At 40.5% G+C, this 26,536-nt stretch overlaps 1 protein-coding gene across 1 annotated transcript in view; it reads right to left on the reverse strand.

The window, feature by feature from the left end:
* The window catches only part of LOC118997585 (collagen alpha-4(VI) chain-like), a 114,921-nt gene that overhangs the window by 43,972 nt on the left and 44,413 nt on the right, over positions 1 to 26,536 (reverse strand). The window contains exons 12-21 of the mRNA XM_037061315.1: positions 25,906 to 25,984; positions 23,835 to 23,980; positions 23,610 to 23,702; positions 21,929 to 21,982; positions 12,165 to 12,236; positions 10,808 to 10,834; positions 10,523 to 10,567; positions 8,382 to 8,435; positions 2,677 to 2,739; positions 2,268 to 2,333 (exon numbers count right to left, since the gene is read on the reverse strand). Coding sequence (XP_036917210.1) covers positions 2,268 to 2,333; positions 2,677 to 2,739; positions 8,382 to 8,435; positions 10,523 to 10,567; positions 10,808 to 10,834; positions 12,165 to 12,236; positions 21,929 to 21,982; positions 23,610 to 23,702; positions 23,835 to 23,980; positions 25,906 to 25,984 — 699 coding nt within the window. The remainder of the gene's footprint in view (positions 1 to 2,267; positions 2,334 to 2,676; positions 2,740 to 8,381; positions 8,436 to 10,522; positions 10,568 to 10,807; positions 10,835 to 12,164; positions 12,237 to 21,928; positions 21,983 to 23,609; positions 23,703 to 23,834; positions 23,981 to 25,905; positions 25,985 to 26,536) is intronic.

Raw genomic sequence — 26,536 nt, forward strand, 5'->3', positions numbered from 1 at the left:
GTGAAGAGAATATTGCTGGCAGTGCTCTGATGAAAGGAAAGTCCTTTTTCTGTCGGCATTTTATATGAAAGCTAAGGTAAGATTCTTGGTCTGCCGGGCCCAAGGACCGCAGTGAGGATGGCACTGTGGAAAGAAAGGGCCAGAGACCCTGATGACAACCCTGGGTTTTGATGGCATCACTGAGCTCGTGTACCAAACCTGGGATCTTCTATTCTTGGATTATCAAATGTGAATATTAGGTAAACCCTGCCAGTCCAGTTCTCTGTCACTTGTGTGTTGAAAAACAAACAAAAATCAGCAGTCCTAACTGATGTATGATGCCTGGTCGCCTTCCAAAAAGGTTGAATTGGTTTTTCTTCCTCCCCAGAAGTGCAAAAGCTTGACTGGTTTTTCACACTTTCCCCAATACTAGGTTTCTCAGTTTGGTTTGAAAGACTGCTTCTTCAGGGCATCTTCTCCAAAGGAATTGCAAGTGCTAACCAGCTTTCTGGTCAGACTCAAAACTAATACTAGTGGAAGAGTACCCCCTAGAGGGCTCTCTTCTTTGTTTCTTACAGCACCCTTCTTTAAGCTCATCCTGGTAGTAGAAACTGTGGGGAATACAAATGCAAAATGACATGGCACCGTCTCAGAGGGTGACAATTTTTGTTTGTATGCACAGTTCAGTGATCTGAAGTTCAAGGTTAACCCTTAGCTAAAGTCAGTGATGGAGACCTCTGAAAGCTGTGTGCACAAGTCTCTTCCCATGGCCGTCTAGACTGAGTTCCTCCCCAACTGTAAAACGATAAGCAAGTCATGGAACCAAAGCTCAATTTATGCATGGATCCTAACCTTTCTTCCCATGATAACCACTAACAGATGGAAACTCTGAAATCGTTTTCAATCTTCCCACCTTGCAGATGGCAAAACTGAAGCCCAGATGATTATAAGGGTTAGTCCCATTGCTAAATGGGTTATTATTATTGAGTGTATATTCTCAGGGCTCTCTAATCTCAATGCACCCAAGAGAACCCTCTCAGTGGAGTTTGTCCAAATAACTGTAATTAACAATAGAATGAGAAAATCTTGCAGCGAGTTGTGACAGTTTTCTCACTTAGCTCCATCGTAATGATCCTGTTAACGACTGGATTTTATTCAGGACCTGGACATATATAAAATGGGTGTGAACTAGGCACAATCCAGGGAAGAGAACTGGCATCCTAAGGTTTTGTCAAAGAATACAAGCTGGAGTTTAAAGCAAATAGAGGCTGCTCTACAGTTGTAAACATGTTGGTATGCAGACCCCATTCCTGGAAATCGGGGATAATGTGATCTGAGGACAAGACACTTGGGTTATTTTGGTCATTTTTCAGAGTCATGCATTTTAATGTCTAGGACATAAAAATCTAAAAATGGCTTCCAACAAGTAAGCGTCTGTCAAGTTAACAAGTCTTTTTCCTTCTGTGATGTCTTCTGTCATGATGCTGTTAGTCTTCAGAACTGAACAGGATTCTATCTTTAAAAGCAGCTAGTATTCAGTTCACATCAATCAACACTGGCAGTGACGGAAAGCAAGCCAGTAGTGTCGTGAGCCTGAGCATCTTTTTTTAAGTATATTTTATTGATTATTTCAGTTGTCTCAATTTTTTCTCCCCTTTATCCCCCCTCCACCCTGCACTGCCCCCAACCTCTAACATTCCCACCCCTTAGTTCATGTCCGTGGGTTGTGCATATAAGTTCTTTGGCTTCTCCAGTTCCTATACTGTTCTTAACCTCCCCCTGTCTATTTTGTGCCTACCTGTTATGCTTCTTATTCCCTACACCTTCTCCCCTCATTATTCCCCTCTTTATCCCCACTGATAACTCTCCATATGATCTCTATTTCTCTGATTCTGTTCCTGTTCTAGTTGTTTGCTTAAATCAACACATCATTATAAAATTTGAGGACTTTAAAACTGGAAAGATCTTAGAGATTACTGAGTCTGATGCTTTCATTTTGGATATGAAGAAACCAAAAAAAAAAAAAAGTAAAGAAGTATTCATTACTAGTGTGGTGGGTGATAAGATATCTACCAAAAATACACACACACACTTCTGAGAGAAGGGTGCAAGGACAAGGATATAAGCAGAGATTAATGTTCAGAGTTCTGTCTCCACGGACAATAGAGTCCTACAGGTTTGCTCTCTGGTTTTCTGTGCTGATCCAACCAGAACACCAAGTCTTCTGCACCAGGTGGTAACCTTTCCCATGTGTACCTGTATCCCCAAATAAGCAGAGACAATCTTACCTGCTGTCCATGCCTTCCTGTTTCTCCCTTAGGGCCTTGGCTGTAACTATCAATTCCGGGATCCCCCTGGGAAAATCAGAGGTTATTTCGCTCAAATGGATAGGAAAGACAGGGAAAAAATATAGGTAGCACAATCTTTTCTTAAAAAAGAAAGACACCGAAGGAGACTCATTTTCATTGGCTAGACCTACTCAATAATCCCAAATAGGCAATGCAATTAAAATTCCAAACTCTTTGAGAACCCAAAAGTTCTATAACATGGGTTTCCTCACAAATCTCTTATGTTACAATACCAAGATAAGCTGGATGATGACTCATTAATGAATAATTCATTGTTCTGTGCCTTTGTGCTCAAACAGTTTACAAGTCCCTGGATTAACACAGTGGAAACCGCTCAACTACCACTTACAGGATCGCCCCTTAACCCAGTCTCTCCATGATCTCCAGGTTGTCCAGGCAGTCCTGGCAAGCCCTTGAATGACAAAGAAAAAAGAAAGTGTCACTGTTGGAAATAATCTCTTATCTAAAGGAGAGAAAACATTAAGAGGGAAAAATGAAAGTCAAATTAAAAGAGCGATTTAGTGCTTGAACTTTTAAGCATTTACTGCCAAAGACATGAGGTTGGGACACAGAAAAGAACATACTTTTATTGGAAATCTGCAACATGCTTGACCCTAAGTGGGCATTGCCTCATTTAACCTTAACAACTCAGGAGCTCAGGGAAGTGGGACCCAGGTGTCCCTACTACCGAATCTCTTGACCTTTCCACTCATCCCTGATGCTCCCACAAACACATGAAAGAAAAACAGAAATGCTCTCTCCATCATGAATGTGGAAAGCATTAGCAGACCAAGATCTCATAAAAATAGAAAAAAAGAGAGAAAAGCACTCCCAGAGTTCCTGACTGTTGTAGATAGGGAAGCAGAGAGGCAAAGCAACTTGCCAAAAGACTATGACATGATAAGCAAATGATTGCTTCTCTTAAAACCTACCCTTGTGGTACCATATCTGTGTAGCAGGTTCAGCAGAGCCACAGAACCTTCCTCAGATGATATGTGCATGGCTCTGGAGAGTATAACTTACATGCCACACTCTGAAAATAATGAAGTGGAATTCTTCTCTGAGATCTGGCTCTCAAACATACAAAGGAATAAAATGTTTTCTAGGCTCCAAAAGAAGCTAGTCATAATGACTTGAGACTCCTCCTTACTACTTTCCTGGCCCAATATAATAGTAAGAGAAAGTTAGTTGATTCTAAATTCTCTCTCTGCTGCTTAATTTACTAGCTAGGCAAATTTCTTTGACTTTTCTAAGACAATTTTCTCATTTGTGAAACAGATGTACCTATTTTATAGAGTTGTTACAGAAATTAAGTGGATAAACTAAAATGCTGAGTACAGAGCCTAGTATACAATTCCTATCACGATTTGTCCAACTTTCAGTACCTTTTTTTTTAAAGATTTTATTTGTTTATCTTTAGAGAGGAAGGGAAGGTGAGAATGAGAGAAATATCAATGTATGGTTGCCTCCTGTGAGTCCCCTGCTGGGAACTGGCCTGCAACCCAGGCATGTGCCCTGACTGGGAATCAAACCACAATCGTGTGGTTCGCAGGCCCACGCTCAATCCACTGAGCTACACCAGCCAGGGCTCAGTCCCTTTTTTTTCTGACCCAGACACTAGCTTCCAGAGTAATCTTGCAAACCCATAGTTTTGAATGTGTCTTCCTTGCCTAGAAATTTTTATAGCACCTTGCTACACAGTAGAAAAACCCTAAATGTGGCATTAAACTGACCCCAGACTTTTCTCCCACTCTTTATCCTATTTATCTGAACTTCCACTCCTGTTGAATTGGAATCCTTGCTTGTGTGAACCCACTTTGAGTTCTTCTAACTCTCAGCCTTTCCTTTTTCTTCATCTGGAATACAGATGTTTCTCTCATGGAGGTCTGGGTAAAAGATGTCTTGATTTCCCACATGCTCTGGAATGCCACAGTTTGCTCCACCCTTCAGCACCATTCTCAAATGCCACAGACCTTGGTGTGGAAGGTTGATCTCTTACCCACTTCTTTCCTCCCTCATCATCTGGTTGTTACTCATCCTTCAAATTTCATTTCATCTTCACTCTCTCAGTGAAGCCTTCCTCACCACACAGGCTGGATCAGATGCCCCTGTCACTTACCTCTCCATGCACTTATCTCACCAGTATTCTTACATCTCTTTCCATGATTATGTCATTAACAGTTATCTCTCTCCTACAGAGGCCAGTTCTGAGACACAGAACCCATGCCTGTTTTGTTCCCTATTCTACAGTCATGTCTGAATGACAGAAGATACTCAATAAATCCTGATGATTGATCAGATGAAGAAACACCACTCTTTTAGATTCCTCTCCAAGTCACTGTGTTCCCATTCATTCTTTATTTGCACCATTGTTACACCCTTTATCTTACCCTATCTTGTATTATAGTACCTCCTATATAAATCTTGTCGCCTGCACCAGTTAATAAGCTCTTTCTTGGTCAAAACTGAGACTTATTTATCTTTGAACTCTTCTTTGTGTCTAGCAAATGCCCTACAAGTAGAAAACATTTGACAGGTGTTTATCAAATTTCACTAAGTTCAATGGAAACTGAAGTCTTTCCAGTCTTGAAGAAAGTATGGTTCTCCAAAATCTGATCCACAAACTCCAGGCTGGAAATTCAACCTCAGTAAAGAGCCATTTCTTGTGATTTCCTGTTTCACTTATCAGGAAACCAATCCACACCTTGTGGTAAAGCATTATTCTAATTCCATGTGGGGTATAAAAGAACACAGATAAATTTCATCCCCTGATGAAATCAACAAAAAGCTAATTATAGTACAGTATTGAGACAGATAGTTTGGGCTATATAATTGATTAGTAATGTCTGCCATGGCACAGGAAGAGAGAGTTGATTACATATGACTTCCCTTACATAGAAATAAAAGTCCCAGCATGAGGCAATACATATTCACTGTCAAGCATATAAGACAAAGTATACTGGAAGGATATAGCAAAGGGGGAAAGCTCTGCAGACTAACATGGTCGATGAGGTCCAGGGCATCATGAGGAGGAAAGACAGGAGCTGGAAATCAAAGAAAAAGTGATATTCAAATAAGCACTGGAGACAGAGGCAGGGAAAAGGCATTCCAGGATGGGGTACCTAGCATGAACCAAGATGCAGAGGGAGGCATGCATAAGGAATCTTCCGGGGACATTAAATAGTATAATTTGACTGGGAAGGATACTTCTCTTTTTATTATTTTTCAGTTACAGTGACATACAATATTATATTGGTTTCAGGTGTACAATATAGAGAGATTAGACATTTACATAACTTACAAAATGATTACCCTGATAAATCAAGTATCAACCTGATGCTATATAGAGTTAGTACAATATTATTGACTATATGCCCTTTACTATACTTTACATCTCTGTACTATTTTACAACTGCCCATTTGTATGTCTTAATCCTGGGAAGGATATTTCTTAACCAAGATTAGTGAAGAATGTGGTAGAAAGGCCTTGGATATAAGACTAAATCACTGGCAACAGGGACACATAAAAGTTTGTGAGATAGGGAATGACAATTACAGTTCTAAAATACAAAAAATGAAATAGTAATGTAAAACTAGCTTTAAATTATTCATTTCACTATCAGCAGAGTTGGGCCTTAAATTACAGGTTCCAAATAGTCATCTAATATTTATTGCCCTTTAGCGCCCAATCTAGTCATTAAGCCACTGAATGATTCTTTCCTCAAACTTAAAAGTGAACTGCCAGGCCCTGACTGGCAGTGCTCAGTGGACTGAGCGTGGGCCTGCGAACCACACAATCGCGGTTCGATTCCCAGTCAGGGCACATGCGTGGGTTGCAGGCCAGTTCCCACCAGGGGACTCATGAGAGGCAACCATACATTGATATTTCTCTCCTTCTCTCCTTCCCTTCCCCTCTTAAGATAAAGAAATAAAATCTTTAAAAAAATGAAAAAAAAAGTGAACTGCCAGACTTCTGGCCAAGATGAAGGAGTAGGTAGACATACTGTGCCTCCTCGCACAACCAAAATAAGGACAACAACAATTTAGAAACAAAATAACAACCAGAACTGACAGAAAATTGAACTGTATGGAAGTCTGACAACCAAGGAGTTAAAATAGATACATTCATCCAGACCAGTAGGAGGGGCAGATTCAGGCAGCCAAGCAAAGAGGGGTTACAGCATAAATAAATAAATAAATAAATAAATAAATTAGTGATACCAGACACACAAATCGGCAGCGGGCGGACCCTGGGCTCAGGGTGGCAACAGGGAGACCCAGTGAGGTGGCGATTGTTTAGCCAGGCACAATTAGCAAGGCGGCTGACCAGGCAGTCTCATATTCACGCACAGATAAACCAGGTGAAACTGGGGAGGGAGATAGACCATGCAATCCAGGCTCCCGGCACACATAAATAAAGCCTCAAAACACTGATTGAAAATACCTGTAGGGGGTTGAAATGCCAGGAGAAACTCCCAGCCTCATAGGAGGGTTAGTTGGAGAGACCCACAGGGTCCTAGAATATACACAAACCCACTCACATGGGAATCAGCACTAGAAGGGCTTAGTTTGCTTGGGGGAAGCTCGGAAGAGACTGAAATCCAAGAGAGAGCAGAGCAAGCACCATTGTTCCCTCTCAGACCCCTGCCCCACATACAGTGTCACAACCCAGACACTGGGTTGCCCCACCCTGGTGAACACCTAAGGCTCTGCCCCTCACTACATAAGAGGCACAACAAGACAAAAAAAAAATGGCCCAAACAAAAGAACAGATTAAAGCTCCAGAGCAAATACAACTAAGTGACCAAGAGACAGCCAACCTATCAGATGAACAGTTCAAAGCACTGGTAATCAGGATGCTCACAGAATTGGTTGAATCTGGTCACAAATTAGATGAAAAAATGAAGGCTATGCTAAGTGAAATGAAGAAAAATGCACAGGGAACCAACAGTGATGGGAAAGAAACTGGGACTCAAATCAATGGAGTGGACCAGAAGGAAGAAAGAAACAACCAAACAGAAAAGAAGGAAGAAACAAGAATTCAAAAAAATGATGAGAGCCTTAGGAATCTCCAGGACATCTTTAAACATTCCAACATCCAAATTATAGGGGTACCAGAAGGGGAAGTAGAAGAGCAACAAGTGGAAAACTTATTTGAACAAACAATAAAGGAGAACTTCCCTGATCTGGCAAAGGAAATAGACTTCCAGAAAGTCCAGGAAGCTCAGAGAGCCCCAAAGAAGTGGGACCCAAGAAGGAACACTCCAAGGCACATCATCATTACACTAGCCAAGATGAAAATGAAGGAGAGAATCCTAGAAGCAGCAAGAGATAAGGAGACAGTGACCTACAAAGGAGTTCCCATCAGACTGTCAGCTGATTTCTCAAAAGAGACCTTGCAGACAAGAAGGAGCTGGAAAGAAGTATTCCAAGTCATTAAAGGCAAGAACCTCCATCCAAGATTACTCTATCCAGCAAAGCTTTCATTTAGAATGGAAGGGCAGATAAAGCACTTCTCAGATAAGGTCAAGTTAAAGGAGCTCATCATCACCAAGCCCTTATTATATGAAATGTTAAAGGAACTTATATAAGAAAAAGAAGATAAAAAACACAAACAGTAAAAAGACAGCAAACTCACAATTATTAACAAATACGCCTAAAACAAAAACAAACTAAGCAAACAACTAGAATAGGAATAGAACCAGAGAAATGGAGATCACATGGAAGGTTAGCAACAGGGGAGTGGGAAGAGGAGAGGGGGAGAAGATACAGAGAATAAGTAGCATAGATGGTGGCTAGAAAATAGACAGGGGGAGGGCAGGAATAGTGTGGGAAATGCAGAAGCTAAAGAACTTATAACACATGGACATGAACTAAATGGGGGGAAAGTGGGTGAGAGAGGGTGTGCAGGGTAGAGGGGAATGAAGGGGGGGGAAATGGGGCAATTGTAATGGCATAATCAATAAAATATATTTAAAAATAATAAAAGCAAATAAATTGACAAGGTCAGTGTAACCAGTAGAAATATGAAAGAAAAATATCCTTTTATTTTACCCGATTTCCTCTGTCTCCTTTTTCTCCAAATGATCCTGGGATGCCATGATCACCCTAAAAATAAATATAAAAAGGGTCTTTGTTATAGTAGTCATGACAAATTTTTTTCACATAGTTTCACATTCTAGCCAACAGTAGAAAGATTCTTTACCATTTGATTTCTGAGCATGGACAGACTACATGCCCTGAACAATCATTCCTTTGAAAACTTAAAAATATTTTACATACATTAATGAACTGATAAAGAAAAAGAGAAATCTTTAGAACTCAAAATAAAGAGAAAGCAGGAATCAACAGAAGTAATAGGCTCTGGCTGCCTGAAGGACTAATCACTCAGTGTGACTGTAGTGTAAAAACCCACAAGCTGATCATTTATTTTATTTTACTTTTGCTTGCTTTTAACTTTTTTCTTTTTGATTTTTTATTGTTGACGCTATTAGAGATGTCGCACATTTTCTCCCTGCACCCGGACCTCACCCTCTCACCCTGCACACCCGCCCTTCACCACATTGTTGTCTATGTCCATGGGCCATGCATAGATTCTCTCCCAGTCCCCTCCACACTCTCCCCTCTGAAATCTCTAAGTCTGTTCCATGTATCCATGCCTCAGGTTTTACTTTGTTCATCAATTTATTTCATTTACTAGATCCCACATATAAGAGAGATCATACAGTACTGGTCATTCTCACTGGCTTATTTCACTCAGCATAATAATCTCCAGGTCTGAATGGAACTGCCATTTGACCCAGGGACCCCACTTCTGGGAACACAGCCTGAACATTTATTTTAAGTGGTCCTGGGAGGTAGTGCCACCAAGTACGTGGCAGAAGCAAACAACCTTCAGCTCGGGCCTTAATGATTTACCACAGGTAAATTTAAATTAAAAACTGAGTTTAAATCAAAAGTCACAACACATGTGAAGGAGACACCAGGGGAAGGGAACCAGCAGGAATGACTGACAACAAAATTGGATGTGCAATGGCTATAGATACTGGAATGATCACATACTGAATATAAAGTAAGTATATTTAATGAATTTGTTTAAAAAATAATTTGTTTAAAATAGCAGTCAACTATTTTTAAAAGACTAAGCAGATTTGAGTAAGAATTGAAGAACTTTTTGAAGTGAAAATTAGACTAATTGAAATTAAAAATCTAACTGACAGGTGAAAAGGCATATTAAACAGAGTGACGTAAGGATTAGTGAATTAGAAAGTGAATAGATTATTCATAATGCAGTGCAGAAAGACAAGGAGATAGGAAAGAGGTTAAAAATCATGGAAAATAAAATGAAAAGTTCTCAGAAATTTTTAATTAGACTTCTATAAAGAGATAATAAAGAAAATGAAAAAGATAAAAATGTCAAAATGATAATTTGCTAAGGATTTTCTAAAACTTATGGAAGGCACAAATGCTCAGATTTGAAAGCCTAATAAGTCTCAAGCAGGGTAAAGAAAAACAAATCTATACCTGGACATATCATATTGAAACTGCAGGAAACTAGAAACAAAGGGGAAATTTCAAGGCAGCCTGATATATTATCTTTTTAAGATTGATGACCAAGGAATAACAATTAGTTTGATGGATAACTTCTTAACAGCAATAATGAAAGAGATAATAGAAGCCAGAAAACTATGAAATTACATTTCAAAGTGCTGAAAACAAATGTTTACCCAAGAACTATCTTTCAAGAAAAATGGATAGAATAAAGAGAATTTCAGAAAAACAAAAGCCAAGGGAACTTATGAACTTCATCAAAGGATATTCTAAAAGCCCTACCACAGGCAGAAGAAGCATGATCTTTTCATGTTCTTTTGAAGGCACCAATAATAGTAACAAATATGAGAGTAAAGCTAGATAATTACTGACTACATAACAGAAAAGTAACTGTCTAATTGGTAGAACTTAACTAAAAAATGGAAATAAAATATTGGACAACAGTATGTAATATGGGAGGCAGCCGGTTAGAGCTAAGTTTTGAGGGTCCTTCTATTTAGAAGACAAGGGCAAATATCTAAATTAACTTTAGACACTGTTGAGCATGTATGTGAAAATGTCTAGACTAATTGTGAAATGTATAAATAGAGAGTATAAATGCCAGAGTAGCAGAGGGGGGACACAGAACGAGAAACTTTCCAAACCTGTTCTCCATCCCAGCCATCAACACCATCCTCACCAGGGTTGCCCTGTGGAACAAACAATGCGGTTGGAGACAACAGGACCACAGTGTACGTGATTGTTGCTTTGAAGTTCATTTCCATACTAACAGTTTCTTTCAGTTTTTCTCTTAATACCATCTGACACATCCCTTCACCTCAAAGCTTTAAGCCCCATCTCACTTAAGTGAAGGAAAAGCAACTGGACTCAGTATTTTTTTTTTATCCCAAAGAAGCTTCAGTGTAAGAAGAGTAAGGAAAATCACCTACCTTCTCTCCTAAAAATCCTCGTACTCCCTAGAGTTTGGAAAAAAATAAAAATACTTGAGCTTGAATTAGATTTTTAAAATATCATTTCATTTAAGAAACTATACATTCTCTGGTTTCAAGAAAATGCAACGATTAGACCAAAATGAAGATTTCTTCTCCAGCGACTGTCATGGACATCACAGACTCTGCCTGCTACCACTTCCCCATGCTTGGGATTTGGGGGGAGAATTTAGCCTTGCAACTCCTCACATGGTAGGGTGAGCAGGGAATGGCAGTGACCCACCACTCATTATTATAACAATAATTTTTCAAACAAAAATGACAATACACTGACTAGCAAGCAGAAAAGGGCTTCTAGGAACAACAGCACAAATTAATTGAAAGAGTAACCAGTTAAAATACTCAGAATGTGGTCATGGTGGTCAGAAAAACTATGTATAGAACTCTGAGGTTGTAGAACTCTTCCTCCCCCCGCCCCACAATCCCCGGCCTTATTAAGGAAATTCTCTAAACTCGGAAGGTTAAAAAACATTGAATGTAGCCACTCAGAAAGGATGCCCCACCAATTACTGCCTTTAGTTTTGAAAATTTCGGTGTTCTCAAGCCCACCTTCCAGCTGCCTGTACTGTGACTCTTTTCCTCCTGGGTTTTTTTTCCTGGTACTAGAACGGTCCAGACGTGCTGGGGAATCACTACCCCCTAGGAGCAGCCCTCACCTGACGCCTGACCGGACCTGGTGCATGAATACCCCAGCTCCCTCGCCCCTTGAGTGGGATAACAGTGAGGTGCACATTCAACACTGGCCTCCAGAGTTCCTCAGCAGGATTAAGCTCTCTGTCTACCCTTGGTAATAATCTAATTGATAACGCACCCTTTTTAGGCTACCTTCCATTTCCGAGTCTAACTTCTCTANCGGTCCAGACGTGCTGGGGAATCACTACCCCCTAGGAGCAGCCCTCACCTGACGCCTGACCGGACCTGGTGCATGAATACCCCAGCTCCCTCGCCCCTTGAGTGGGATAACAGTGAGGTGCACATTGAACACTGGCCTCCAGAGTTCCTCAGCAGGATTAAGCTCTCTGTCTACCCTTGGTAATAATCTAATTGATAACGCACCCTTTTTAGGCTACCTTCCATTTCCCCGTCTAACTTCTCTACTCCCTGCATGTGTTTACTGAAATCCGCTCCCAGTAAACTATTTGCATCTAATCCTTTTCTCAGGCTCAACTTCTGGGAAACCCTCCTTCTCAGGAGGAACCAAGAGACCACACCTGTGTTGAAGAATTAAGGTTTTCCACAGACTCAAGGGATGAAACAGAAATATGGGAAGAATGCCACAGCTCAAGGTCACACTCACCTTGGGTCCTCTCACACCTGGGCATCCTTCCTCACCTCGGGGTCCAGGAAGACCCTGGGGACCTCTTTCTCCCTGTGAAATAAAGATGCACGTGGATTCAATCAATCAACTATCTCTATCAGCACCCAACCGACTCAAACCAGCAAGAACGACCAAACAATGGCACGGTCCTTACAACTACTTCTACATCCTCAGGGACCTGATTGGGTCCCCACATCCTCAGGGACCTGATTGGGTCCCTGCAAGGCAATCAGAATGTTTACCCACCAGCTACCAGTATTGATGGCCCCAAGTCTTAGAAATCCAAATTATCTGTTTTTGACCAGTTCAGTCAAGCCACATGGGCAAAACAGCAGCATTCAGGCAAAAGACAGGTGTGTCCAAACATTTCCTCAGGCAGCTAAAACTGGGTGGTTCCCTTGTAGTCCCACAAAGAATAAACCACTATTTAACTTCTTCTCTTCTAAATGAAATCCTGACCATCCCTAAGGTATGGATCATTTGTCACTTCCTCTTCTGAGAAGATACATTGGGGGTTATTGTTCTCGTGTTTTACTGTTTTCTGCCATGTTGTGAGCTTCTTAGTGACAAGGACATTTCATTTATCCGTTTTAACGGATAATGAAACGAGGGTTTCCAGCCCTCGTCACAGTGTTTGGCACACAGCAGGCATCTGATTGGGATTTAAAGACTTACTTCCTAAATTATACTGAGTATAAGCTTTTGATCTAGAATCATGCCTTGTGCCAAACTGATCAAATATAAATGAGAAAGTACTACATACAACATGAGCTTTCAGCAAGACAGGGTCTGCCAATGTAACATCTAACTTCCACTTAATGATGTTGGGCAACTTCCCTAGATAAACCACTCTGGACAGTGAAAGGGAACGTGGTGAAGCAAGCTGCACTCTGGGTCTAGAATGGAAGGACCTGGGTTTGAGCCCAAGTTCTGTTTCCAGCCTGTTTTGTAAGCTTGGACAAGCACATGACTCTGAATCACAATTCCCTCCATTTATAAACTCTGGATCTGGATAATATTGATTCTAATCATTCAAAGATCATTGTATTGAGACTTCTGCCAAGATGGAGGCATAGGTGGAAACACTGTGCCTTCTCCCACAACCAAATTTGAATACAACAAAGGTTTGGAGAAACAAAGACACAAGCAAAGGACAGAAAATTGAATTATACGGAAGTCCGACTACATCTAACTGTTCAACGGGGACGGTAAGAGGGACGGAGCCAGCAGCGAGCAGGGTCGGACAGGACAGGGCCCCGGACCCAGGAGCGCAGGCAGACGGGAACCAGTTGGGGTGCGGGGCAGACCACGGGCGCATATTCGCGCACAGTGAGACAGACCACACAGGCCCCAGGGGGCGAGGGCTGACGGCGGTGGCACACTCGTGTGCAGTGGGACGAAGCGCGTGGGCCCGGTGACGGCAGCAACTGCGGCACCGGTGGGCACCGGTGAGGGCCGTGGCGGCAGGCGGCGGACAGGACGCCATGGTCCCTCTTAGACCCCACCCCCACATACAGCGTCACAACCCAGCGACTTAGTTGCCCTGCAATACCAGTGAGAGCCACTGTCCCTCTTTGACCCCGCCCCCACATACAACGTCACAACCCAGCGACTTAGTTGCCCTGTTCTAGTGAACACTTTAGGACTCTGATCCTGCTATGGAACAGGCACGAACAACCCAAAAGATGGCACAAGAAGAACTCAAAGTCCCAGAGCCAATAACTCTAAGCGACCAAGAAATTGCCAGCCTCTCAGAAGCACAATTCAGGACACTATTTATCAGGATGCTCACAGAATTGGTAGAGTACAGTCACAAATTAGAGAAACATATGAAGGCTAAACTAATTGAAATGAAGGGAGATGCACAGGAAACCAATAGTGATGGAAAGGAAACTGGGACTCAAATCAATGGAATGGACCAGAAGGAAGAACAAAACATCCCACCAGAAAGGAATGAAGAAATGAGAATTCAAAAAAATGAGGAGAGGCTTAGGAACCTCCAGGACATCTTTAAACGTTCCAACATCCGAATTATAGGGGTACCAGAAGGGGGAAAGAAACAGCCACGAGTGGAAAACATATTTGAACAAATAATAAAGGAGAACTTCCCCAGTCTGGCAAAGGAAATAGACTTCCAGGAAATCCAGGAAGCTCAGAGAGTGCCAAAGAAGTTGGACCCAAGAAGGAACACACCAAGGCACATCATAATTACATTAGCCAAGACCAAAATGAAGGAGAGAATCCTAGAAGCATCAAGGGATAAGGGGACAGTCACCTACAAAGGAGTACCCATCAGACTGTCAGCGGATTTCTCAAAAGAGACCTTACAGGCAAGAAGGGGCTGGAAAGAAGTATTCCAAGTCATGAAATCCAAAGACCTACAGCCAAGATTGCTTTATCCAGCAAAACTTTCATTTAGAATGGAAGGACAGATAAAGTGCTTCTCAGATAAGGTCAAGTTCAAGGAGTTCATTATTACCAAGCCCTTATTATATGAAATGCTAAAGGGACTTATTTAAGAAAAAGAAGATGAAAAATATGAACAGTGAAAGGACAGCAAACACACAGCTATTAACAACCACACCTAAAACAAAAGCAAACCAAGTGGACAGCTAGATCAGGAGTGGAACCATAGAAATGAAGAACACATGGAGGGTTAGAAACAGGGGGGTGGGAGGGGGAGAAGGGGGGAGAAGGCACAGAAAATAGCATAGATGGTAGGTAGAAAATAGATAGGGGGGAGGGCGAGAATAGTGGGGGAAATATAGAATCCAAAGAACTTGAGACACGTGGTTATAAACTAAGGGGGGGAGAATGGTGGGGGAGGGAGGGTGCAGGTGGAGGGGGATGAAGGGGGGAATAGAACAACTATAATGGTATAATCAATAAAATATATTTTAAAAAAAACAACCACACCTAAAACAAAAGCAAACCAAGAGGACGGCTAGATCAGGAGTGGAACCATAGAAATGAAGAACACATGGAGGGTTAGAATCAGGGGGGTGGGAGGGGGAGAAGAGGGAAGAAGGCACAGAAAATAGCATAGATGGTAGGTAGAAAATAGATAGGGGGGAGGGCGAGAATAGCGGGGGAAATATAGAATCCAAAGAACTTGAGACACGTGGTTATAAACTAAGGGGGGGAGAATGGTGGGGGAGGGAGGGTGCAGGTGGAGGGGGATGAAGGGGGGAATAGAACAACTGTAATGGTATAATCAATAAAATGTATTAAAAAAAACAAAAAACAAGAAACAAAGATCATTGTACTGAATGCATGAGATACTGTGCTGAAAGTACTTCATAAATCACATGACTTGAAAAAATGAGGGGTTTTATACATAGCAGACAGTAAAAGATAATGAGAGAAGCACATGTTTTGGCATCAAACAAACGTGGGTTTGAGCACATCTCCAACCCTCTCTGCCTGACCTTCGTAAACCACTTATTTTCTCTGGAGTTTCTACTTCTGCATTGATAAAATGAAAGATCAACACAAATCAGTAGGGTTGTGATGAAAATTAAATGTCATCGGGCATTCAAAATGCCTGATGCAGGGCCTAACATATAGTAGATGTCAAATAAATGTCTGCTTCCCTACTTCTTCCTAGTCTGTATGTATTTTCAGGTTGGTTCAATGCGTGGTATTTAAGCTTCGTCTGGAAAATTAAACTCTAATGTAGTTACTGCACTACATTTCACTATGCAGTGCTATCAGTCATGAACAATTGGTCATTGTCTCAATTAGAAAACAGTTGCTATATATAAAACAAGTCTCCCTGATAAAGCAGAGACCCCGAGGAAACATTATTACAGTTTTATGTTTAACAAAACATTAAAAATACACCCACTTGTAGAATGGCTATCATTAAAAAAAAGTGTTGGTGAGGATGTGAAGATATTGGAACCATTATACACTTCTAAGGAAAGTATTCAAGTATAGTTACTCTTGAAAACAGTATGGTGGTTTCTCAAGAAAGTGAAAATGGAATTACCATATAACCCAACAACCTAATTCTGGAAGTGTACCCCAAAGAATTGGAAGCTCGGTCTCACAGAGGTGTTTACACAATCATATGCACAGCAGCAGTGTTCACAATAACCAAAAGGCAGAAGCAACCCGAGTGTCCATGGACAGATGAATGGGTAAACAAAAGGGGCATATATGCACAATGGCTTTATTCAGCCTTAAAAAGGAAGGGGATTCTGACATACCACCACAAGGATAAACCTTGAGAACATCATGCTAAGTGAAATAACCCAAAAGACGCATACTGCTTGACTCTACTTAGTGCGGCAGCTAGAGAAATCAAATTCACAGAGACACAAGGTAGAGTAGTGGCTTCCCAGGGGCGGTGGGAGAGGGGAATGGGGAGTCGGTGTTTAATGGGGACAGTTCCAGTTTTGCAAGGTGAAAGGGACTCTGGAGATGGATGGTGGGGACAGGTGTGCATCAGTGTGAATGTCCTTAAAACCACTGAACTATACACTTAAAAATGGTTAAGACAGTAAATTTTACATCTGTGTTTTCTACCACAATTTAAAATATTTTTTAATTAAAAAGAAATTTGTGAAGAAAAAAATCCCACTCTTATGACTTCTATTTCCAGTTTCTAAAGTTTCTGTTGCTACAATATATATCCATAATTGGGTATGTGTTTTCCTCAAATTAGTCCATGAGGGGCGGGAAATAGTCTTAAATCTGAGTCCTCACCAAGTTTCTCATATTTCAGAGTATTCTCTCTACTTAACTGCCCTCTTTATTTAATTTTGAGCAACATAATACAGTCATTCTTTAGTTGAGATATTTTGGGGGTGCTTATGGAGGTCAACTACCAGATCCACTTTTTAAAAGATAGTAAAGAAATTATTATTCACTATATTTGAGGGTGAGATCTCACAATTTCAAATATTAGATGGTATGCAAATAAGAGCTTTAAAAATCATTTCTATAAACAGCCCTGGCTGGTGTAGCTCAGGGGATTGAGTGCGGGCCTGTAAACCAAAGGATCGTGGTTCAATTTCCAGTCAGGGCACATGCCTGGGTTGTGGGCCAGTTCCCATCAGGGGACACACAAGAGGCAACCTTACATTGATATTTCTCTCCCTGTCTCCTTGCCTTCCCCTCTAAAGATAAATAGATAAAATCTTTAAAAAGTCATTTCTATAAACATTAGAATTTGTGATTATATTGTGGAGACCATAAAAATATTCTTACAAGAGAAATGAAGCAATGAGTTTGGAAGCTGGAAGTAAAATTCGTAATGAGAGCCTTCATAAACAGGCTCACAATGGTTTAAACAACTTTGACAGAAATGGACACAATATGCTCTAGAAAACTGGGTGAGAGGTTTCCACAAAGTGGCTCCAGTAAAGCTGAAGACACTGATACAGAAACTATGTGGGAATCATTTGTAATTAAATGGTCGATACGATATTAGAGAGAGAAAAAGCAGAATTTCTAACTTAAAATATCATTTCGCATCCTAAAAAACATTTAAACATTTATGTGCAACTAAATAAGTTAAATATTATAAGTGGACATGTATCTAGTCCACTGATACCCCTAGGAGCCCATGTGTTGTAAGAGGGCAAAAGCATTTTTTGGGTGTTGCCATGAGACAAGGGGAATTGCCTTAGAATGAACACATGTTAAATGGTCTTGAGAACAAAATTTGGGCCTACTGTGTTTCTCATTCCAATATCAAGCTCTGTCATGTTAAAAAACTGGTCTCCTCTTTGCTCACAGATTGTTTAAAGCTATCAATTACAGCCAGGATTTAATGGAAAGAACCTCACCAATAGCTTCTCAAATGCTGTACTGGTTCAACTTACTTTATGAGGAATGAGAAGAACAATAATAACATCTTATTTTGCAGATGAAATGAGGAATGCATACAGAATATTTAGTTGTATATCTGGCACAGAGTAAGGTGTGAACAAATATTAACTATTTTTGTTATTACTGAAGTTCTATAACTATTTCTGTGGCCTTAGATAATCTGATTAATTTGATGTATAACTGTTTGATGTGTGATTAATGCATATTTAAACCACCATCTCATAATAGGTAAATTTTGAAAATATATAGAATTCACGAGTCTGGCAGAGTACATTTTCCAAAGGCACCCATGACCAAATATCCATGCTCTTCTGCTCGGTGACCCTGCCACACCCCCACCAAGAGGAGGAATCTAATGCCCCCACCCGACTCTTGATTCTGGTCTGGATTTAGTGACTTGTTTGTACCCAACAGAATGTGACAGACAAGTTACCATCTAATTTCTGAGGCCTGCTTGGAAGCTTCGAGGCTCCAGCCTCAGTCTCCTGGAACGCTCCCTCACAGGACGTACGCACCCTGTTGGATGCTGACTCTTAGACCCGGCTGCTATATGCCATGTACTTCCACCTCAACCTTCTGTGATGCCAGCCAGGCCAGCCATCCCAGCAGAGGACCACAGATGAGAGAGGATGCCATTCTCGCAGTGGGTCCTCTAGCCCAAGGCAGCCCAGCCTCAGACACCCATTGGCAATGCCTCTACTGTTCTCTTTTCACTTCCCTCACCCACCAAGTCCAAGAACTTAATCAAAGTGATGGTCGTTTTACACCACTAAGGGTTTTTCTTTGAGGGCAAGGGTCGTTATTTGTCCCTATAAACTTTCAATTTGAACCTGTGTTAGCCAAAAAGTTTGTTGTTTTCTCTGTAATGTTTCTCTCTCTAGCACTTAGTTGTCTTTAACTTCATTCAAAACAATTTTGTTAGATTGTGTAGTGACACTTATAAAGTTCTCTTCTCTTGCGAGAAATGCAGCAAAAGCAAACAAGACCTACTAGAGCTATGCTGTCGGACACAGTAGCCACGGGCCACACGTGGCTTGTCCACATTGAGATGTGCTGTCATTATAAAATACATGCTAGACTGCAAAGACAGTATATTTGAAAAGTAAGATATTTTATCAGTTTTTGTAGTAATTATTAATGATGTGTTTAAATAATTATATTTTGGATATACTGGGTTAAATAAAATATATTATTAAAACCAACTTCACCTGTTTCTTTTTACATTCTTTGGGATTTTACAATAAAATTTTAAATTATATAAAATCATATGCAGTAGCTCTCATCCCCCAGGGGGTATGTTCTAGGACCCCCCAGTGGATGCCTGAAACCACAGAGAGCCCTGAACACTATACAACAGGCATACCTACGACGAAGTTCAATTTATAAATTAGGCACAATAGGAGATTAATAATGACTAATAATAGACTAGAACAAGGATAACAATGCACTATAATAAAAGCTATGAGGGCAGGTGGTCTTTCTCAAAATACATCATTGCACTGTACTCACCCGTCTTCTTACAGCGACGTGGGACAATGGAGGGCCCACCAGATGAGACGCACTTCCACTTTGAGGTGTGACAGCAAAACTAGCACAAATTTCTATTTTCTTCTTCACAATTTCACAGAGGATTTGTTCTCACCACAGATCTAACAACTTTAGCACGTGATACTTCTCTTTCCTTAGTTAGTCAAGAACTTCTGCCTTTTCACTTAAAGGAAGCACATTACCGCTTGTCTTTGGCATCTCTGAGTCACCAGCATCACGACCCTTAAATTGGGGAGCCATTCCTAACTAAAACAAGGGTTATCTGAACACAAGCACTACAATATCGAGAAAGTCTGATAACCCAGGTGGCTACCAAAGGACTAACCAGCAGGGAACAATCACAACGTGGAGATGCTGGACAACAGGATGACTCCCCTCTCTCAAGGAACAGCATGAGATTTCAACACATTGCTAAGAACAATGCAGGGTTTAAAATGTGCCAATCGTTTATTTCTGGAACCTTCCATTTAATGTTTGGAACAGTGGTTGACTATATGTAACTGAAATCTCAGAAAGAAACATGGTGGCTGATAAAAGGGCATGACTGTGTGTCATTCACATCATATATCTTGCTGTGTACTAAAAGGGTTCTTATAAAATATCTTGGTTTTAGAATGTTAAGACCGAAGAGAAGGGGACAAAAATCATCCCCCACCCTGGACAGACAGGGCTTGTTTACCCTGTCTGTCTGAAATTGGCATCCATGATCTTCATGGATTGGTCAGACCATAGCATTCTCTCTGAACTTGGGCAAGGTTCATTGACTCACAGGCCAAGCAGAAAAAAATAAAATAACACTTAAGGATATTTTAAAACATCATAAACATGGGAAGGAATATTTTTACTACTCCGAAACAAAATAGAAGAAAACCCACATTTCACCTTTCTGAATGCATTTCTAATATCTAGCCTAGGCATGCTGAGGCAAAATAGAAGTGGAGCAATTCTCCCATAAATGTAATCGAAGAAACAGATCCACCACATAGGTCTCAGCAGCTGCATTCTTCTCTAGCTTCTGCTGATTTTCCAAGTCCAGGCTACTGAAATGTTCAGGATGATAAAAAGATGTACCACTCTAAGTGGGGCAATGGGACTCTAATATCTATATATACCAGCAGTTTGAAAAGTCCGGTCCAAGGACCCCTCAGGTCCCTAAGACCCTTTGGGAGGGGATGCTCACAGAGTAAAATTATTTTCCCCAATTACACTAAAATGTTATTTTCTTTTTTTATTTGTATGCTCTCTCAAGGATACAGTAGAGGTTTTAAAGAGACCCATAGCAAGTGATGTAACAACAGACTGAATAAAGAAGCAAATAGATGAATCTAGCAGAATAAGCTAGACCTTAATGATATTTGAAAATAGGTTTAAAAAATACCACTCTTCTCACCAATATATTTTGTTTTGGACAATATCATTTATCATAATGAAATATATCATGCATGTTAAGGGTTTTATTTTTGTTGTTTTGGAATCAAATAGATCATTTAAAATTCCGCTTTAACTTCTAATGTGGTAAATAACAATAGAAACCACATCAACAAAAGCTTTTCGAGGTCTTCAGTAACCTTTAAGAGAGTAAAGGTTTATCCTGACCGAAAAGCTTGAGAACCAGTGGTATATGCAAATTAACTTTAAAACAGACACCTGTGGCAAAGTGGTTTTCCATAATTTAAAACTCACTGACAACAATGGGGCTTTAAAATCCTTTTGGCATTTCTATGATGTAAGAATGATGATCCCTACCACATTTCAGTCCTCTAGATAACAATTCTCTGTAAGATGCACATTTTCCTCGTCAGCCAATCATGTGATAGATAACTTTCCCTTGCCCAAGAATGTGTCCAGGGTTCTCTGCAAATCATCGGTGGGCAACTGAAACCCCATCATCTTCTCAGCCACTCAGGAAGGCATCTGAGTGAACATGTTATAAGAACAGCTTTGATTCTCTTGAATTTATTTCGTTAAAACACTTACAAACGTGGCTATGTCATTCATAGCAACAAATAACCTGCAAATTAGTTCATGATTAACAACTCCTATTACATGCATGCACATTAAGTAGAGGTCACAATTTCAGTTATCACAAATTCTCTCATTAACAAAACCCCAAATGACCATACTTCCTCTAAACACCTTCTAGAGAATATTTATCTCTATACAACATGTCCACCTGACATTTGTTATACTAAATCATTATTTTTACAGAAGTATTTTAAAATTATTTTATTTTCTAAACCCATTTTACCTAGCATAAATGAGAAAAACTTTCATGATGTAAGTGCCATTAAGTATTGCTAATATTTGACTCATTTTACTGTATTCCATCAAAGAAAAAAATAAGATTCAGTACTAACGTGTCCACCTTCTTCACCAGGATAACCAGGTAATCCATCAGGCCCCTTCTCTCCCTGAGAAGAAAGGAAATTAAAATAAATCACTTGGACTCTAAATTCTTCATTTCTCAAATCTACAGGAAATGAAAGTTGTTACTAATTGAGTGATGTGTCATTGAGTTGACATTTTATTGAGAATCTACTAAATGTTGAGCAGGATATGCAGAGACATGTGGAAATGGACACAATCTATCTCACAGTGAAAACTTCAATACCTGTTTGGTTTAATATAATTGGTACAGCAACCTATTTTTCTTCTTCTAAAATAACTTTTTAAGTCATTGTATTGTGAAAATCCAAACCAAAATTAGTTCTAGTTAAATGTTTAAGGGAAACTGTTATTATTAAAGAGGGTTTTGATCTTGTTTGACAAAACATCATTAAACAAAAATGTTACTACCGTATTACTTATTTCTGTGTGACTCAGCTATTTATCCTTCTTCTTTTTTTTTACTTCTTCTTAGATACCTAAAACTATTTCTTCTAAACTATTTTATCTAAAACTTAGATACCTAAAACTATTTCTTCTCGAGAGAGCTTGGCTTGCGGTTTTATAGCCGGTTGTGATCATTTAGTCTAAAACCTGGTCAATAAAACATGGGAGCCATAGTATATTTGTGAACAACCAAGATAACAAAAGTCAATTCAACCAACCATTGGATTTTAACAAACAGAAGGAGCACAGAAGCCAAAACTTGAAAACACTCTCATCTGTGATCTCTGTGGCAGTTGAAAACAAAACGGAACATGTCAAGAGGTTCCCAAGCTTGATTTTCCAATTCTCCCATCTGATGTTTAAGAATATGATGGCAGGGGGTGGGGGGTGGGGGAGGGTGGATAATCTAGCACTAAGTTGTAACTACTATTTATTTTCCAAAAAACAATTATACACTTCATACTATTCTAAACTAAAATGGATCCCCAAAGTCAGTAAGAGATCACTGCAAAAACCTCATGGGAAACCTTACAAAGAGAGTAGGTAAACAGATGGGCAAAGCCAAGGGGTCTGACTCACCCTTGCATTTGGATTTGTGACTATTCCCCCAACACGAAGCTTTAGTCCCTATGACAATGGAGGCTTGTGTCCCTGGGTGTCTGAGGGCCATTTCTAAGGAGATATTCTCCCTTAAAAGTGTGCAGTAGTAATTCCCCTATCACTTAACCCAGAGTTAACAGATGTAAACAGCGATTGCTTCCTTCTTCAGCATTTCATGCTATCGAATGAGAGGTTAGACCGGAGGGCAAGGGGTGTTGACTACTGCAAAGAAAGCTGATGGTGGAGAAGTGGAAATTTTGGAGACAAGTAAAAACTTCTGTGTAGTGAGAGAATCTATGAAAGTATTTGTCAGATAAATGTCAGTAGGCAGCATAATAGAGTGGAAAGGATATGAGTCAGGTAGACAAGGGCTTAAATTCTAAAATGCCTCTCCATAACTGTGTGGCTTTTGGAAAGCGATGTTCCATCTCTGAGCTTCCGTTTCAAACCCATTAAATAACAGTTACTTCAAAGGTTTATTAAGAGGGTAGAATTAGAAAAACTGTGTTAAAGATACAACACAGAGTCTGGTATATAGTCACCGACACTCACCTACTTAAAATGTCATCTCTTTCCCTCTCCCATCCATGCCCAGGAAATTCTCACCTTCCTCCCCAGGCTCCCAAAATCACCTCTGTGCCCCTTTTCTCCAAAACACTTTGCATACGTATTACAGCATGTTCTTTCCACAACTGTGTCCTGAAAGACAGAACCCATATCACATAATGACTTTTTTCATCCGTTAACCTATATTCCGTTACATACTAAGGAGACAAAATTTATTCCCTCAGGTTTTCAAACCCTGTGGATGGTATTTAAGAATATACTTACAAGTTGCTTCAGTAAGATGCTTGGGAGGGATTGCAGTGTGACGCTCAGAGGCTGATTATATGCGAACCCCCTGCCAAACTCCAGCTCCTGAAGCTCTTCCAATTTATGTACTCCTTCCAGGCCAACCATGAGGAGCGCAGAGAATCCTTCAAGACACCAGCAGGTGGGCAACTTACTTGTATGTCTTTTGTGCGGTCTTTGTTTTGGCCCCAGGTATCCAACTACCACCCAACCCTTCCTATTTGTGTTCAAAGCAAAACTAGCTCATGGCATTCTGTCTTGAAGAATTGGTCTTCAATCCCACCAGCTGAAAGTTAAGCAGTTAGGGAGAACCAAAAGGACTCTCATAATTCTTTTGCAGTTCCTACTTTTTTAGTTCATAAATGGGTTTTGCCCTCCGTTGTATCGTTACATCCTTTTAAACCCATTCCTGATGGAGATTTCTGGTTTGCTCTTAGAAACTGTGGCATCATTGGAACTGCTCACAGATACTCTGGTTGTTCCCCATGAGAACACATGAGAGCATTTTGCTTCTTTAGGAAGGTTGTAGACTCTCCTTAAGCCTCTTTGCCTTCCCTCTGAAAATATGACCTATCTCATGAAAGTTAGAACTGTCCATCCAGCTTGCTCTGACCAACACAATGTGTAGAGTGTGCTGTGTCTCTCCCTGAGAGAAATTTTAAGAGTAGGGAACAATCTGCCTAATTCCTTTTCCCCTGCCACAGGAATAGACCCCTCTTTCAGCCTGGGTCCTTCAGTGATGAGCATGCAACATATACATGTGCACCTGGGGCATAAAATGAGCAATACATTCTTGCTTCTGTAAGCCACTGAGATGCAGAGATTGTTTGTGATTGCAGCCTAACCTGGAAAATTCTACTAAATTTGGAACTATCAGGTCATCTGGATTTGTCCACACGAGAACAAATGAACAAAGATACCTCCCAGTTGGTGAGGCATTACTGTTTCTAGAATTTCAGAACAATCATTAGTGTTGATATTTTGAACAGTAAAGTCACACACACACACACACACACACCAGCTTTCTGCTATTGGAAAAAAAAGAGCTGCTTAACAATCTTTTGGTTAAAGGTTGTTATACATATTCTTAATTATTCCTAAAAATAAATTCCTGGGTCTAGCATGTAGGCAAAGATTGCAATCTTTTGTCATAGACTCCCAAATTTCTTCCAGAAAAGTTGCAAAATGTAAACTTTCAGTAGCAATGTATTTGGTAAATTTAGTTGGGAACAAACTATCATAAAAAAACATTCCAACACATTGTTAACCAAGGGAAGACATCATTCCCAGAACATGTTGAACACACCCCACGGAGGAAGGAGAAGGATGAAGGGAGGTTGAACAAATCATGTTGCTGGTTGTTTACCCTGAGTTGGCTTGTGCCTTATGTGGCACAAACTGGGAATAGCCAGAGTAACCAGCCACCGTTGTACAGAAGGTACTGCCCAGGGACACCCAGCTAGGGAGCTGGTGGGCGCTGAAATGCAGCCAGGACATGACTCACCAAGCCAGGTGGCCAGGCACAGAACCGCACCCACCAGGGCACTGAGCATCTTTTTCTAATTTCACAAAGATGCCATATAGACTAGCAGTAGCCCTTGGAAATGGAGAAGGAGGGAGAACTGGGGAGCAAACAAGGGAGAAAGGGCAGTGGAAAGAGCAAAGCCCAGATTCAGGCTGACTCCATAGTTTAGGAAAAAGACACATATGTGCCCCGAAGTAGCTGAAAATCAGAGCAATCGGCTCCCACTCAGCATGGAGCAGGAGTTGCACCTTCACCCCTGTCCCTGCCCTCAAAGGCAGATGCCAGGCTGGTAATTGGTCAGCCTTGTCTCAGAGAAGCCCTTGGTCAGGGTCAGGGATGGGGGCACTGCAGGGTCTCTCAACCATGAACAGCCCCCTGCTTCCTACAAAGAGGGAGATGGTATCAGCCTGGTGGGCACTGAGCTTCTATCACCTGGGTCAGCATACAGGAGGCTTCACAGAGTCCAGTGCATCTCGGGCCCTGTGAGATGAGTGAGGCCCAGGCCGGGCAACTCCATGCACTTGCCTTTGCCACGGAGAAGCGTGGATGTTTCCTTCAGTCTCTCTAAGTCCCCATCCAGTCCATCTGTAAACACTAAAAGGACCTGTTGTTTGGTGGGGGTGGGGGAGGGGTTGGAAGAAGTGTGGAGGGAGAGAAGAGAGAGAGGGACATGGGGCAGGAGAAAGAAGGGGAGGGAAGAAGGGAAAGGAAATGAAGAAGATGGATGCTGTAAATTGCATATTACTTTAAAATGCAAGCATAAGGTTAGCTTTTCTGGTTGTATGCAGACTTTCACCCTGTTCCTTTTTACCCATTTATTTTTTATTTTACTACACAATCATTTTTACTTCAATTTCCCCCAAGCTCCCCCTACCAAAAAAATTTTTGGACCAGCTTAATATGTTCATTTAAAAATACCTTCCAAAAATTATCTTACAATATTCATTGTTATTTATCAATGAAAAAATTTTTAAAATATTGCATTTTCTACAATTAAAACATGTTACCTTTACTCATAGGAATTTTTAATTTTAAAAAGTGAATTATGCCAGTCAAGAAATAAATTCATTGTAAAAATAAATGTAACTTCTGAAGCTTAGAGATGTCAAATTTATTTATTTATTACTGTCAAATTTATTTATAAATTTATTTATTC

The sequence above is a fragment of the Sturnira hondurensis genome, unplaced genomic scaffold, assembly GCF_014824575.4.
Source record: "Sturnira hondurensis isolate 20B ecotype Veracruz unplaced genomic scaffold, ASM1482457v3 Scaffold0013299, whole genome shotgun sequence".
Taxonomy (NCBI): domain Eukaryota; kingdom Metazoa; phylum Chordata; class Mammalia; order Chiroptera; family Phyllostomidae; genus Sturnira; species Sturnira hondurensis.